At 33.5% G+C, this 17,282-nt stretch overlaps 3 protein-coding genes across 7 annotated transcripts in view; 1 reads left to right on the plus strand and 2 right to left on the minus strand.

Annotated features, from left to right (window-relative positions):
- LOC140052600 (uncharacterized) overlaps positions 1–4,356 on the minus strand; it is a 41,123-nt gene extending 36,767 nt beyond the window's left edge. For 2 of the 3 annotated variants that reach the window (XM_072098242.1, XM_072098240.1), the window contains exons 1-3: positions 4,215–4,356; positions 1,194–1,648; positions 132–606 (exon numbers count right to left, since the gene is read on the minus strand). In XM_072098242.1, the coding sequence (XP_071954343.1) occupies positions 132–606; positions 1,194–1,639 (921 nt within the window). In that variant the 5' untranslated portion in view covers positions 1,640–1,648; positions 4,215–4,356. Of the gene's footprint in view, positions 1–131; positions 607–1,193; positions 1,772–4,214 lie in introns of those variants that run through there. The other variant, XM_072098241.1, reaches the window with a different exon arrangement.
- A 1,132-nt stretch (positions 4,357–5,488) lies between these two features.
- LOC140051932 (DNA-directed RNA polymerase III subunit RPC7-like) lies at positions 5,489–11,818 on the plus strand. Of its 3 annotated transcripts, none has more exons than XM_072097282.1 (7): positions 5,489–5,576; positions 6,342–6,489; positions 9,505–9,634; positions 9,743–9,862; positions 10,049–10,131; positions 10,660–10,773; positions 10,858–11,818. In XM_072097282.1, the coding sequence occupies exons 2-7, from the start codon at positions 6,364–6,366 to the stop codon at positions 10,945–10,947; spliced, it is 663 nt and encodes a 220-aa protein (XP_071953383.1). In that variant the 5' UTR covers positions 5,489–5,576; positions 6,342–6,363; the 3' UTR covers positions 10,948–11,818. The 3 variants fall into 3 exon arrangements, with proteins under 3 accessions (XP_071953383.1, XP_071953381.1, XP_071953382.1); XM_072097280.1 differs by lacking the exon at positions 5,489–5,576 and adding an exon at positions 5,657–5,766; XM_072097281.1 differs by lacking the exon at positions 5,489–5,576 and adding an exon at positions 5,735–5,824.
- A 1,202-nt stretch (positions 11,819–13,020) lies between these two features.
- On the minus strand, positions 13,021–17,265 carry LOC140051158 (lysM and putative peptidoglycan-binding domain-containing protein 3-like). The gene is made up of 2 exons (XM_072096290.1): positions 16,705–17,265; positions 13,021–16,060 (listed from the first exon to the last, which is right to left on the minus strand). Exons 1-2 carry the CDS (start codon positions 17,032–17,034, stop codon positions 15,497–15,499), a joined length of 894 nt encoding a protein of 297 aa, XP_071952391.1. The 5' UTR covers positions 17,035–17,265; the 3' UTR covers positions 13,021–15,496.
- Between the last annotated feature and the right edge of the window lie 17 nt (positions 17,266–17,282).

Here is a 17,282-nt window from a genome sequence, read left to right on the forward strand (position 1 = left end):
TTCAAAATAACAACCATTTTCTTCAATTTCAAACACACAATAATGGAGTAGGTTGAACACACTACTTTGGGGATGACAAAAATAAGCCTTCATTAGCAATTATAAAAAAAAATGTTATAGCCATACTGTACCTTTTTCTTTGCTTGTTGAGCTGCGTGTGAGAGAATAGAATCAGTTCTCACCACTTTTTGTGGTGATAAGGGTGGCAAGGTTTCATCAATTTTAACTGTTTTCAATGGTGGTACATCTGTTTGCTGAAGTTCAATCGTGTCCTCAAAATCAACATCACTTTCTGGCGGTTCATGTCTACGTTTTGTTCCCGACAAACGCTTTTCTTGATTACGGTCAAATGAATTTTTATCAATACTAGTTCCGTAAGGAGACAGAAAATTCCCGATGTTGTTTGGGTCAAAGTTTTCCTGACTCCAGTCCATCATTACTTTACCACCAACATCGTTTTTTTCAATCCAGTTTTGAATGTCTCTTTTCTCGACTAAAGCACCAGGTGGACATGTGTCATGAGGTGGTGATGGTGCCTTACGTTTACTTTTTCTTAATACTGTAAGACACAGTTTACCTGCACGTAGAGCACTTTCTAATAGAAATCTGTACATGAAAAATGTATTGTTAATCAAATTCAATTACCTTATCTAATGTACATGAATCGATAGAGCAAAGCATAATGTAAACTGTACTTTTTCTTGAAATATACACAATTACATTTGGTAATATTTAAATTGTTATTTAATTTGTATTAAAAAGCATTAATCATGAATACTTAACTATTACACTAACTGTACTTTTCTTTTTAAAACAGAAATTCATAAACTGTGGACATTTAAAAAAATTGAATAACGTGGGGATAATTTCTAAAGTTTCAACAAACTGTTGTTTTTTAAACAGAATACAATGACAAATTATTGAAATAGAAACCGACAGTTGGTATGGTAGTCTATAAGTGATGCTCCATCAGGATAAACTGACAATAGCCAAAGCTCTCCCGAGGTCCTTTTATGGACCCTTTTACAATTATCAACAGTTTATTACCAAAAAAGAAATGGTTGGCAGATTAGTTGTAGGTGTGGAAAAATATTTTATACATTTCCTATTATACAGTACAGTACTATTTTCTGTTTATCAGGGTAAGCTAATCATGAACATTTATTAATATTAGACATTTTATTTTTACATACTTAGTCCTTTCAATGGAACATCTCTCTAATACTTTTTCATTTATCTGTAAAATCTCATCGTTAGCTTGCAGCTGCCCTGTTGCAAGACTATCCGGTGTCACTGTCTTAATCCTAATATTGCCAACCAGGGGTTTATTCTTTAAGAAAGAATAATTTTGCAGGCTTCTTTCTGCTTTGAGTGATATTCCTAATTCCTGTATGGAAGGTGGAGGGTTTCTGAACACGGCAACATGTATTTCTTCTCTGTCTCTTCTTTGGGCATTCTTTGGTTCATCACCCTTATCAGGACTTCCACCTGCAGAATCAATTCCATTGAGGAAGAGCTCGAGCACACGTACACTCTGGTTAACATCATCCTGGATAGACACTGGTTCTGATTTTAGATCCTCTTGAAATTCACGTAGAAGTCTGAGGCACCTTTGTGCATTTGCAGCACTGATCGGCATTTTGATTCCCTATAATAAAACATTAATACGTACCATTTAAAAGTTTAAAGTAAAAAAACGATAGAGGAACATGTATACAGTACAGACCTACTGTACACATGGCATAACGCAGGCGCCCCTGACTTAGCGCTCCTAATGCCTGTGCACTCAAATGCTGGGATTGAGACCTTGGGTTTAGCCAGTGAGCACTCATAGCCATACTGTACATGGTCCATACTATTGACCTACATTTTTAACTTATCTAAATTTACAATTTACATAAAATGACTGACATTATTTTATTTCTTTGGTATTTTCTGAAAATTCACTAGTGTACCTGTATATGAGTACTGTTTTGGATAGGACATGCACCACAATGGTCACAAAATCATGCAGTAATTAAACAAGGCTACTTATTTACACAAGCCATTCATTACCACATTTCAAGACAATTCAATCTGTTTGCCATTGTTATCCTTGTTTATAAATTGAATAGGTGCTATTGATAAAAGCCACAATGGTTTCCTGTGCTTCAGTTTTATTGCTACTGAAGTTCAGTAGACCAATGGATTTCCTAGAATGTTTATGTGACATTTATGTAAAAACTGGATTTCGTGTTACATTTCTATCAATCCGAAAATAAACTAAAATTTTATTTCCTCAAATACATTACTGTGAGTGTGACATAAGTGTAATGTGGGAAATAATTGAATTTACTAATAAACTTTACATTTTATTTTACTTGAAAATAAAACTGATTTTTTTATTTTAAAACAAAACAATCTATTTATAAGTTTGAATATAAGTATAAAAAGCTTCCACTGGCCAAAGAATAGAACATATTTTTTTATTTAGTAGTGCATTGTGTTTGAAATAATTATATTCTGCTTTAATATTTTCATACAAATCAGACGGAAATATGGACAGGTGGTTGTCAAATCTAATACAGACTTAGACATACCTGGTGATTCAGTGTTATGATGCTCAACTCATAATGTTCACTACAAATTAAAGCAACATTTTGAACTATTAGAATGTAATTTAACAGTTTTAGTGTTCCTCAATGTCATTATTCAATACTACAATGAGTGTTAAGGTACTGTACGTTCACACTGAGCCAAATTCCAACCTGGGTTTATTACTGATACAAATCTGATTTTAATTCCGACATTACTGTACACACAAATCTGATTTTAATTAATAGATAGTATCATCACAAAGTTACACAAAATGATCTAATTGTCCCCCAAAACATGAACAATATATAAAGATACATACAATTTGACATTTTGAATTTAAACTCTTATTTTGTAATTTTAATATTAAAGTTTTTCACTTTTGACAAATAAATTTACATAATAATTATTTTGTTCATCTGTAAATTGTAAGTTAAAAAAAAATACTGGTAGTTAATTTTCACTAAAAGGTCTTTTTTTTTAATTTATCTTTTTACGAGATTTATTGTATTTATATTGTGCTATTAAAAAGGCATTCAAAAATAAATTGGCCAAAAGAGATTACAAGTAATAACTTAATTGTCTCTTTGGGTTACTGGCCATTGATCAGCAGACCAGTTTACTAAATTTAACACTTAGAGGATATTACATAAAAAGTAAACACTATTCTATTAAAGCAGGCTGTCTGATTCTAAATAGGAACTGTGTGGGCTATTTACCAGACTATTCTCATGAGTATTAAAAGTAGACTGGGAGTTTAGATAACTTTTCAATTTAAGACCATAAAGACTAGACTAGAGAGAGATTAGACCAGGGACAGCATTGCATTTAAAAGTGTTTATTGTAATGTTAAATTTAAAAGTGTACTTACACACTACTGAAAAAAATATCGTAATGCAGAGCATCGCAAAAAAGAAGATGGTCATACGAAAAGTAATAAGTATGGCCTAACTAGACGTACTTACAAACACAGTTAACTCTATACGCTATATGTATATTTTTTATACAGTACCTGGAATTATTTAAATAAAGTTCCATCCCAAAGGTAGCTGCGCATGTTTCCCTTGAAAAGCTAAAAATACCTTGAAATCTTTTCTTATCATCATAAATCTAAATGTTACCATTTTCAATATAAAAAACTAAAAATTACATTACAGTTACACTTTAATCATAGAGATATTATAGTGAAGTTCACTATAATATCTCTATGCTTTAATAGATAGTAAGCTTAGGCCTAGTATAATAATTATCAAATGTTACTTTCTTTTTCAATACAGTTTTCCTATTTTCTATATCATAAAGGTTTAACTAATATCAAATCAAATAAATTCAAAACACATTTTATTTTAATTTACTTTCTAGGCAGGCTATATGGTAACAACTAGACCAGGGCACAAATTAGGCCTAGGCCTCCTACAAGCCTAATCCTAGCTAGTCTACAGTAGTAGGACTATGTAGGCATAGGCTTGTAGAAGGCTTACTCAAGTAATAAATGATTATTGGCCATCCCAGGCATACCCTTCATCTACATAGCCTAGCTAGGCTATACTAGTAGGCCTTGCCCTAACGGTAACCTAAATAACTAAAGTATTGCCATGTTTATGTACAAACAATAACAGGAAAACTAACGTTATACTTACATTAGATCATTTCTTCACAAAATATTCAAAAATGCAAGAAAAGACATAATCAGATCACAAATAATTCAGGCATACCTAGCCTAAGCAACATTACACAAACGTATTGACATGTCAAATCTCTCGCTAAAGCTGGATAATCCACGGACCGCTGTATAACGTATATAAAAATTAGAATTGTTGCGTATATCTACCACATGGTGATAAATGTGGTACATCGATACGCATGCGTCGATTTTGCCATTATTCAAAATAGGTGATAAAGTCAATTTGAAAAAGGGGATCGGCCATATAATGTCGTTTTAAAATATTTCAATTTTAGGTTAGTATCTTTAAAAAAAAAATGTATATATATACAGATTTCCTCATCTTTATCGTTTCAAATTAATTAATTAAATTTCAGTATATCACCGGGCGGTTTAGAATTAATGTTCTTTGCCTGATTTGTTTATATAATTAATTATATAATTTGAAACGATAAAGATGAGGAAATCTGTGAGAATGAGAAAAAGTCGCCCCAACCGAGACTCGAACTCGGACCGTCTGCTTGATATGCAGTTGCCCTAACCATTAGACCAGGGGCTTTCATTTAATTAATTATATATATATTTATATATTTTTGGCACTTTCAATTTCCACTACATAATAATAATAACGGGAATAATAACCATAACAATGCTCCGAAAAGTAAAACGTGCGTAGATCATTGAATTATATAATTCTGAGAAGCTCTCATCATATTACAGCATGCGTATTCCAGTCTCTCTTTCCCCACTACACTCAATCCTTTCATTAAAGTATATCATACAACATACGGTTTTAAAATTTCACATTGTTCTGCTGCTGTAATAATTCAGGTCTACCGTTTTTTTATAATCAGTCATTCTCGTTTAAACATACAGATAAAATACGAAAACAGTGTTGTAATTTTAATCACAAATGTTTGTTTATTTATTATTTATTATAGAAAATACACTCTTACTCTTTAGATGTATTTTCTCCCAATAAAACATGAAAAGATTTAAATTGGAAAGGTCATCACTTCCATAGGGAAAAAAGGGGGACACTGTTTAAACCTAGAAGTAGGCTTTTAATTGATTAGTAGGCCTACAGTAACCCTTGTTTTCATTTTTCATGTTTGTTGTTATCTTTATTATAGGCATATTATAATCAGCAGGTTCCTAATAAAAACAAAATGTATAAATACTATTCAGAGGTCACCAGTAGAACTATTTGAGCTCAGCTAAAACGCGCTAGGACCATGGAGGTATAACCTCCATGCTAGGACTAGTCTATTAATTGTATTAATTTTCCCCCTCTGAAAATGGATCGGTCTGTTTCCTAATTCAAAGATTAAACCTTCTGGTAGATCATCGTCTAGTGGACAAATGTCAGTGCAAACAGCGTAGCATAGCGTCGAGAAGGTCACCATTTTAGTGAAACGTGAAGGCATGCAGACCACCATCTCGCGGTGGTGTCGTTGGTGGTGTGTGTGCAACGTGTGTGACTCACTCCTCTCCTCTCTGTCTTCCCCGCGAAACTTGTTCTTATTTTGGTATGCTAGGCCTAGCTTAGTTACTAGGCCTAGGCCTATTATATACTATACTACTACTGTATTTACCACTATTAAAATATTTTTTAGACGAAGTGATATATAGGCCAGTTGAGTAGTAGGCCTAGTAGGCTAGGCCTCTAGTCTTTAGACTGTGATGTGTGGAAAAATCCCAGGCCAGGCTAATACTTATAGAGCAGGCCTACCTAGTCTGGCCTAGTACAGTAGTACCAGGGAGGTGAAAAAAATATTGTTTTACCTCCTGGTACTGGTAGTACAGTACTAGAAAGTAGTAGACCTAACAGTTAGAAGAAATACTATAAAATTAATATCGATCCAATGTTTGACAGTAAACTAAAGGCTCTGTCTACATGCATGGATATGATGATGTAATATCACTAACTACCATATTTGAGCATATCACTACTACTAGTACTAACTATATTTGGGCACAATCCATCATACTTTTTTTTGTCAAACTAGTAAGTTTGATAGTGTAAACAGAACGGAAATACAGTTGTACTGTACTGTAATTCTTATTACTTGTTAATATTATTATTATTAATACTAATTAATAGTGGAATGCTGTGATTTTACTAAATGGGTGGTCGTGGACGAGGTAGAGGAAGGGGGTCAGCTTTATCATTTACTGCAGAAGTACTGGGTCTTGGTCGTGGAGCAGATGCATTACCAACTGGTGCTCTACAGCCTCCTCCCCTTTTTCCGGTAAGTTTAAAGGGCCGGCTGCTTAAAATAATTCTTAAATGTTCCAAGTCAATGGTTATAAATTGATTGCATGTTAGAATCACTATTTTAAATCACACTCAGACCATCTTGGTTTTCAAATTTTAATAGATTCTTTCTCGGACAATAACCAGTACTCATAAAATACCACCACTGTAGGTTTGACAGAGCCAGTATAAGCTCTGAACTAGATACAACCGACCACATTACAGTACTAAAAAAAAACTTTATGACTGAAGTTGCAGTCAATGTGGTCTGTAGAATATTAGATCACATCTGTCTATTGGGAACACCAGGTTAATGTAGAGGATAGATAGAAGATCAGCTCAGCTGTAGACCATTGGAGCGCACTCTGGTGTTGCATGTCATGCAACACCAGAGTGCATGTGCATCAGGCTGATTGACATTGGCAGTATTGAGATTGATTGAAGTATATGCGGTGCCCCTTGGCTGTTCTAAGGTATAGACGGGGCATCCACTGTCAATGTGCATCATGGTACGGTACAGCTCTGCAAAATGTTAGAAGCTGCAATATGTTGCCTGAAGTTACAAGCACTACTGCACAGGTATATCCTATGTTAAGCTACCAAAATACGGATGGTAATTCTCGGCAACAGTGTGATCGGGACAGGGCATCACTCGGACTGCAGCTAATTATATTCATGTGTGAGCGTATATGTTCAACTGCCCAAGAGTTCTAAGAGGTGGTACCATCACAAGATTTGGTAGAAAGGAATTTTAAGTTGGTTGCGGTCACAGAATTTTGTAATGAGAAGGATAAATTTAAGGCTGTCTCAATCAGGTTCTCTGATAAGGACTTAAACCTGGAGGGTCCAGTGTACAAATCTGGCCTGTGTGCACTTTAAAGAACCCAGTTCATCTTTTGAGATTGGGGAGTTACCTGTTGTACTGGTCCATTCAGCCCCTGTTGTTGTGGACAGACGCATGGGCGCCGTTTGGTGGCAGCACTCGACCCTTTTGAGTGAAGGGAAAGTCTGCACAATTCAGGTCAGTTAAACTGCAAGCCACGGGTCAATTTCAGACACAGCATGCCTCCTTAATTATCTGTGTTTGAGAAACTGTTGTGTTGGAATTGACAGACAAATGGTGGTTTGGCAGATAAGGAACTCAAAGAACTACCTATCTATCTATCTCTAATATCTTAATGAGGCATGCATCTCTGTGATGTCCAGATCCAGTCCTTGACTGACAATGACATGTGCCACGATCAGCCAATTGTCTAGGAAATAAAACGTGTATGTATACATATGCTGTGTTGGTAAAAGAATTCTGTCAGCATTCACAATATGCATGTACTTTACTAACTTTCATTGAGCCATTAATAAATTTATACAGGAGGCTGAATTTGAGACAACTGTTGGAATTGATGAGCAGATGGTTGTTTGGTAGTTTAAAGGGCTACCAGAATTTAAAAGAAGGCATGCATATCTCTGGGATGTGATATGATACTGTATACTGTATACCAAATGCATTGGTGGCCTCAACTGCCCAGCCTAATGTACTAGTATACTGCTGAAGTGTTAACAGAATGGCAGGGTTAATTCTACACTTAAATGAGAACATGAGAAACAAGGTATACAGTGCCATGCACTATGACCAAATCTATTGTGACCGCCCAGTTTCCTTGTCTTGACCCCAAAGACGACTACTGACGACACATCAATGGCGTAGGTTGGTCGTTGGTTCTTGATCGACGCAAATTGAAAGTTCCCTATTAACATTGGTTCAATTGGGATTGGTCATAAGTTCACTTTGCGTAGCAGCATGTAACAGAATTAGGCAACAGATGTACTAATGAATCAGTGCTATTATGTCTGCATGTCTTCTCCCGATTGGAGAGTGCTTCAGTCATTCTTGTAATCCCTGGCAATAGATGTACCCTCAAGATTGATGTCTGAGGTAGGTGAATATCGTATGGTATAGATGAGATATTTATTGTGGCTCATCCTTCAGCACAGCTCACAATTGCTGCTCTGGCCTGTTCTAAGGATAGCTTATATTCACATTTTAGGTGGAATGATGCAGAGAAATAGCCTCGGGTGCAGATTCCGTTAAAATTGTAGCCTCCTGACCCATGCTCAACTTTGGGTAAATGACCACTGTCCACTTGCAGATACAAAAATCAAAAAGTGGCAGTTCACAAACTGTTGGGCATTTGAGTTAGATAAATACATACAGTACAACACATCATGGATGGTGGTGGAGTACAGTCATGTATGATGTTGTGTTAACCACAGGTTTCGTCGATCACCAAAGTTAAGCAACGTTGGGCCCGATTGCATTCTGGATGGGAGACTGGGAATCGCTGTATATTGTACTTGTACTGGAGAGCGATGGTGTAATGATAATATTGGACTAGCATACAGTATATAGGACTGGAATGTGATAGGCATGGTTTCGAGTCTAACTGTACCGTACATGCATCCTTAGGCAATATTCTTTACTCTTGGTGCCTTGTCTTTCGATGTAAAGCCGTTGATCCCGTGTTCATATAGTGCAAGATAAGAACTTGGTAGACTATTATAAAAGAGTAGGGATTGTCTCCTAGTGTGCTGATCTGGTAGGCGTTGCTCTGCTGGGTGCATGTGGGTCTGTAGAGGGCATGATCCAAATTTCCTTAGTTGCTAGTTAAGCTTGAGGAACAGAATAAATACAATTACCTTTATTAAGAAAAAAGGTCCAGCCATGCCAGCAGTTCAGTATCTTTGAACTATACATGCTGTCGCCAATTTTTCTTTTATTATCCGTTGTACCATTGATAGAAATTAATAAATGTTGATTTTTTGGTTTATCTAGGTAAGATAAGAGAGATATATTAATCTTACCTTCACTTTAAAATAGCACTTGATTTTTACCATCATAGCATGGACCTATTTTAAGTCCATAGTCATAGAAAAGAGCAAATCTAAAACAGTTTATAAGCACCATTTAAGATTCTTGTTAATTTGATTTTGTGAGATAGATATTATTTTTCAGCCTTTAGAATATAAAGCACTTCCTCTTTTAACTGGTGAGGCAAGGGAGTACATGTTGGCATTGAAGCAGGAATTTCGGGCATCTTCCAGAGATTCACCATTTTACATTAAACCACGAAACAAAAAGAAAGGTACTCTGCAGTTAGGTTAATTCACCTGAATCTCAAGCCATTACTGTCAGTTAATGGTAAATATTTACCAAATACTGTAATACTTTTGATTATGACATGTTTTACCAGATATTGACAGATACTCTGACAAATATCAGGGAAGTGGGCAAAATGCAGACAACAGTGAATGGACGCCTGATTGGACTAGGTTTCCAAAAGAACTACAAATAAGGGTCAAGAAATCAAGAGGTTTGTATACAAATACTGAATATATTCGTTGAAAAGAAATAATAAAAGCCAAGGCTTTAAGTTTGCTCCTCCATATAATGTATATATAAATATATATGATTATTTAATTTAAGTGAGAGAAAAAAAAAAAACCTATCCCCACAAGATTTTTAATTTCAATAAAATTACCAAAGTATTTGTTTCTAGTTAAAGGAAGCATTATAAAGCCCTCACTTAAAAAGAAGAGTGAAGATAAACAAAAAACAAAAGAGATTGAAAACAAGCTGGAGGTAATTTCTTTTGGTTTTTATTATTCTTGATATATTATATATATTACACTAGTATAATTTTTAAAATAGAAATGTTTCTTAATTCATACCAGGAGGAGAGGATCATCTCTTGAGCAGGTTGCTGCACTGCTGGCTGCTGTGGGTCCGTGGAGGGCTTAGTCCAAATTTTCTCAGTTTCCAGTTAAGCTTGAGGCGGATAATAAATTTCTTTACCAAATCAAAGGAAGAAACTAATTACTCCTGCACCAAGCTTCATCCTTTTTTAGCCTGCCTAATTTCTTGTACATATTTTAAGCAAATTAAAACGTATACATTCTCAGCAATAAACCACCGTTCCAAATGTTCCTTTGAAATGATGCTTGAGCTGCTTTGGTAGGGTTTGATTGAGATCTTTCCAAGAAGAACTCTTGTGCAATTTGTTTTATGGTATAAAAGTCTTTACTTTTAACATTTTAAATGTGTATGAGTATGTTTCTTTCTTTCGTCAAATTACCATTTGAATCAATCTAAAAATAATTTTCTATATAGGAATTGGTCAAGAAGGAAGAGGAAGGATCAGGAAAAGAGGAAGGAGAAGAAGAGGAGGAAAAAGAAGCTATAGAAGATGATGAAGAGTTCTATGATGAAGAAGAAATGGAAGAAGTAAGAGAAATTCTGATTTTCTTTGTAAAAAGACTACAATTCCTAAAGAAAATTGACATTAAACTTATTTTCTAACACTAACAGGGAACAGATTACATTGTGAACTATTTTGATAATGGAGAAGATTTTGCACCTGATGAAGATGATAACTTAGAAGATGGACCGGTTTACTGAAGTATCAAGATTGAGATATTGAGAAGATTCCGCTGAGAAATAACATATTGTGAAATTTAGAAAATGGTGATGAAAATAATTAGCCTTCTCTGTTATTGGTTCTCATATATAGAATGGTATAAGAATGAACAAACATTAGTGTTTGTACTGTAAAGTACTGAAAGATGATTGTGTTTCCAGATTATTGTTTACAAAAACACTGTCTTGATGACCACAGAAAAATAAGAAACATTGATAGTCACAAGCACTGATTGATGGGTTCTATTGCAACATGTGTAAACCTAGAATGATCATGTATACTGTAGTAAATATCTGATAAAAGACATTCATTTACTGAGAAATTAGCTTTATGAATATGTTATCAGATTGTTTGCAAACTGCATAAATAGTAGAAACTGTTTTTAGACTGAAGATAGAGAGTTTTTCGGAGTGCATGTAGTAAATACACTGATGCTTTTGTTTAAATTCTGTCCGCTTTAATGTAAAAGCATTATAACTGCAGGGCCATAGCCAGCATGAGGCACTCGCCTTATCTGAAATTTTCACCACCCTCTTATACCCGCGTCAGTACGGTGCCGTATTAATATAAAATATGATGATCTGTGCTGGAGAATTGGGGTGGGTGGAATTACATTTAAAGCATCTTTGCCTCGTTTGTTTTTAACCTCTTGCTACGGCCTTGATAAGCGAATTATGGTGATGATAAACAGTATGTACCTTCTGAAATAGTGACCAATTGAATAATATTTACCGGTGTAAGGTGGCTTCATGGAAAAAGTATTGCAAATTTTTCAAACTTACTGTCGGATAGTGTCTTTAGCTATTGATGCGAACTCTTGCTTACTGATTGTTCACTCTGAACATTCCAGGCTGTACTAAAATAAAGTATAAATAAAAAAACTTTATTAAAACAAAGATGAGTATATGTTATTGTTTTGTCAGTGAGTTAAGTAAATACCTGATAGAAAGTGGTCTATATTATTGTTTACATTGCGAATAAACAACAAGGAAACTCAAGAAGATGGTTGTAACAGCATTTGTGGCAGACAAGAAAACAGAATGTCTGCCATAAAGACGATACAACCCCCATAAGGTAGGCGAAAATGATTAGGTTCCTCAGGAAATTGGTCCTAATTCCAACCTCAAATTACTGTGTTTTTTGTATGTTTTTATGTTCCTTTAAATGTAGGACTTCCAAGTGTTATATCATTTTAAGAGCATAATTTTCAAAGCTAAAAACATAAATACTGTACTGTATTACAATTTAATGATGTGTACAATTCTCAGTATATTTAAAATAACTCTTAATAAATAATAGAAATGCTCTGGAACTTAACAGTGCTCCCTAAATAATTATTATGATTTTATACTGCAATTATAGCAAAATCAATGTCGCCTCCATCCAAGCAGGAATGTACTGTATTATCACATACTGCTTTTAAGTCAAAATAATAAATAGTATTGTTAGGTAAATAGACATTTTGTCCAGCTGCTGTCCATCTGTTAAAGTGTTAAACACTTCTAACATTGCTATTAATACAATCTGAAGTAGTTTAAAACCAATCGACTTAAAAACATGATGAATAGATACATACAGTACAGTACTTTTTAAAATGGTTGCTGCTACAATGCTGGTGGGAAAGTATGGAATAACCTTCCTATGTCATTGCAAGAAGCGACCTCTTACAATGCGTTTAAATATAAACACAACAAAAATGATGTACTTAAATAGAAACCTCAACTTGAGAACCTGTGCAATTGCGATGTAATTACTTAACTGTTTATTATTATTAATTCTGTATCTGTATCCCGATCTGTATATTTAATGTAAATTTGTACTTGTATATCTTTCTATAATCTAAAACAACAACAAAAATGTTTGTAACTTATGATTATTATGCTATTATACTATTATGTATGCACTTCTTTAATCATGGACCATTGTAAGAACATTATTTTTAATGAAAATGTCATCCATGTAAAATAAGTTTGTAAATAAAAATAAATAAATAAAATAACTAAATGAATGATTTTGACCCATTCTACTATCAAATATTTTACAGTATAGGGAGATGTTTAAAGTTTAATGCAATTTCAACAAGTACAATAATAAATATATATGGGACAAAGTCTCAGCAATAATAATAGGCACATTCGCGGCTGGTCACTCGCAATGAAATATAATTATAGCACTGTGTTTTAATATAATATGAGAGTAGTTTAGGGAGCAAGTCTGCAGATTATTTGTTCAAAACTTCCCAGTAAAATATGCATATTGTATTGATTTTCCTACGCACATTGATTATTTTGCATTAGCATATTTAACTTTTTAATTTATGCTTACTCAACCATGACACAAAGATGACTTAAAATTATTCTTCATTGAATTTTATTACTAGTATATATTTTCTCTATTTACACCTTAATCTCATACAATTTAAAAAAAAAAATGTCATAACCTTCACTTTACTTTATTGAAATGAAAAATATGTATCAACCCATCATGCGCTGGGAAACAAAAATGTGTTGAAAACAAACACAAATAAAAACTGTAGTGACTTTTGTATAAGCCCACCTAGGATAGAATCTCACCCCAAAATTGAAGCAAAGTTTATGCAAATTCATTCATCAATGTGTCCAAATTACAACATTTTCTGTTACTAATACAATAGTAGTGGACATATCAAAAGTGGAGAGAGTTGTGATATAGATCATACTTGGACTAACAGAAAAAAAATATAAATTCATCAATATCTTTGAAATAAACTGTAAATTTCAAAGTAAAATTTGCAATAACTGTTTGGACTTGAATCGCCGTAGAGTAGAATCTTAAATGCAGACTCTTAAATAATACTGTATATTTAATTGAAGTTATATATATCTGTAAATGGTTTTCAACCACACACTATTTTTCTAAACATTTCTAAAGCTCTATCTACACTATCAAACTTTATGTGACAAACAAATATGATGTGCCCATATATGGACATGATGATGTCATATCACTGCCATATTTGGGCACATCACACTTTTTTGGTCAAACTAGTTTGATAGTGTAGACATAGCTTAACTGTAGTAGAACTGATTTTAAACTTTAAAATGTACAAGTTACTGTCGTGTTCTACAGATCATACCCTACTGTACAGTATAATAACATAATAAACAGAGAAATGGTTATCAACAAAAAGAAAGCTGGAACAGATACTGTACTTCACTGTTTGAGCCAAAATCTATTAAATTCACTTATATTTAGCTACTGACATTTGGAAGCAGTAGACAACAAGTAGGAAGTTATACTATGGATAAATTACCTTAAATCAGTCTGAACACAACCTTAATAATAAACATAATTTAATGTTGGTGGTGTAAATATTATTAAACATCGCATTAAAATATCTCACGAACAGTGTGCATAATCAATCAATAAAACAAGTAAACTTAAAAAAATACAAAACAAAGATAATAATTAAACATTGATCAACAGTACTGTACCTCAATCTTGACCAAAAACGCTGTATTTGAAATTATTGTAGTAAATGAGTAATTAATTTTTTTAAATATTCAATTAAATAATATGAAGACCAAAATGTGTCCATATTTACACACATTTTTTAAGTACCTCCTTACACTAGAAAAGCTATGTTTGCTTTACAAACATTAAAGATACAATTAAGTATTTGTATATATATATTATATATTAAATGGATTTAATAACAATATAACATGATCAACAAGGAACACACATACAATGATATTGCAGAATTAAAAGGCTGCTGAGTTGATTTGGAGTTAGAATTTAAAAATGAGATTATATTAAAACATTTCAAATTTTACTTAAAGTGTGTATGTTTAGAAAAGATATTGCTTTAGCTTCTTTAAAATTGTCAGATACATTATTGAACATTTATAGCAATACATTAAAACTAAATGTTTTTAGATTGGTAATGGTGTGTTTTGTAAATTTATCATTTTAATCTACAAATTCTTTTAAATTCAAAGGTCAATTTCTCACCATTGATACAATTAATTAAAAGAAAGCATGATGTGAAAACAGAAAGACTGTACTGTAATGGCAACAACATTTTTTGGACTATAAAATAACTTTAACCTCAGATTCATCACAATGTGAATATATTAAATATAGCACAGAAGATCCACATAACTAAAAAAAAAAAAACTGCAGTGCAGAACAAGTTCAAACTAAAAGTGCTAAAATATAATAATTATGAAAATTAAATATCATTTCAGAAAAAGATTATTCATATTTTAAATGTTCTGGTGGATCTGCTGATGCATTTCTGCAAAAGGGTAGCTCTGCAAATTGTTGTTGTAAAAAATATAAAACTTTGCAACAACATTGATAAAAACCCCACCTATTTGTATGCCGACACAGTTTAATTTTGTTGAGTTGCGTGTCGGCATAAGTCCACCAAGCCTCTTTTCTAAAACATGGTACTACAGGAATTTTTGTGCAATGCTGTTGCACATTTTATAATGTTGACAATATTGAGCTCAGAGCTACTGTACCCTTTAAAGATTCTATGTACCGTCAATGACCAGCAGCAGCATTAGTTACTTGTAAATTGCCATCATGTTCTTTGCCTTCATTAACTGACCATGCATAGTAAAAGAAAGCGGGTATAAATATTCCTATAACAAACAACAATATAAGCATTGTCCACCACTTTAACCCACATGTAGCCCCATCACAATACGTTGCAGGAGTTTTTTGCTGGAAAGGGTGAATACGTTTCTCAGTCAACATTGATAGCACCTCGTCTAACGATTCTTTCTTAGAAGTTGTCGCTGTCTGAATACGTTTTAAATCACGGTCCATGTTACGCAAGAATTGTTTTGCCTCGCCATCATGGATGGCATCTCGTATACTAATTTTGCGTACACTGAACAGTTCTTCCTCTTCGTCCTCCTCGCTCAGATTTTCAATGCGTGTTGAATTTGTTAATCCAGCTTCATTTTCTTGTAGACGCCGTCGTTTCTCTTCTTCCTTAATTTCAGTTAGAAGTCCGTAACGTTTTACAGGGATTTTAATTTTGGACAATGCATAAAAATCTTGATCTTGAAGCAGATTATTAATTCGTTTCAGCTCTGCAACCTGAAAATAATATATTATTATTGAAATTAATAATTAAAATCTGTTTTATAAATTACAAGCAAATTTTAATCAATATCAATTTGAAATTTAAATACTACTACAGTATAGTAGATTATGTAATGTTGAATGGTTTTTATTATGCATGGCAATTTAAACATTTATTTGTCATATTTGCATTTGATAGAAAATGGAATAAGAATAAAATTTGAATATTGAAACTAAGGTAGGCTTAAAAATGTATATTTTTTATTTCTTTATTTCACCTCAATGAACATCAATTTACCAAAGGACATCATTGTTCTTTAAAAGGTCTGTCACTAATTAAAATATGGGTGTGTAATTGCTTTTGACGCAGGTTTGCCTCATGGTATACTGTACATACAATATGATGCAAATCGAAAAGAATGGCGCACATATTCTGGGGGTCGTATAGTGCGTCATGCAATTGACAAGTGCATTGTGTTAGATTCAATTGAAAGCAACGATTATCAGTGGCTGTACCTGACCCTAAAGATAATCAGATCTAGTAGGTGCAAAAGTGCCACAGCGCATTTCGCAGCACTGCCATTCACATGTGTTTGTCTGAAACAAATTTAAATTATTATTAATTAATGCTTTTTTCTAGTATGAGATACTGTACGTACAGGAACAGCATACTGCAACGCAAATCCTAATAAAGTATCCGATGGTCTTATTTGTCTCTCTAACAAAACCTGTTCATCTGGTTCCTTTTTCACATGATTCTTTTTTGATTTTCCATGTTTCGACTTGTCAGTTTTTCGAGTTCTCAATTGAGTTAATTCAATCGCTGTATCGTCAGTTTTAACTTCTTCATCAGACAATTCTGCATCCCCAAATACATATACTCTAGCGTTTTGTACATTCTGAACTTGTCCCACTGTTGGTAACAGTTTTGCCCGTTCAAATTCGTAGGCCGGCGTGTGGGTATTCATTCCAAGAACGCCCACGGACATGGCGACTGATTACCGGTTGTTGTGTCAATGGACCCTCCAGCTGATAAGCCAGGTTGTAGCCTAGGTTAATAAACACAATTATTAAAGAAATCAGTATAAATGTTAACACTTGATATCCTAATATTAATACTCATTAGATGATGATTATATTATTAAAGTTTGACAGCAATATACAATTCAGTAAACATGTTTAAATGTCAATTTAGTGAAATCCACCAAGGCTCAATTCATCCACGAATACACATCAT

This window comes from Antedon mediterranea, chromosome 6 (assembly GCF_964355755.1).
Source record: "Antedon mediterranea chromosome 6, ecAntMedi1.1, whole genome shotgun sequence".
Taxonomy (NCBI): domain Eukaryota; kingdom Metazoa; phylum Echinodermata; class Crinoidea; order Comatulida; family Antedonidae; genus Antedon; species Antedon mediterranea.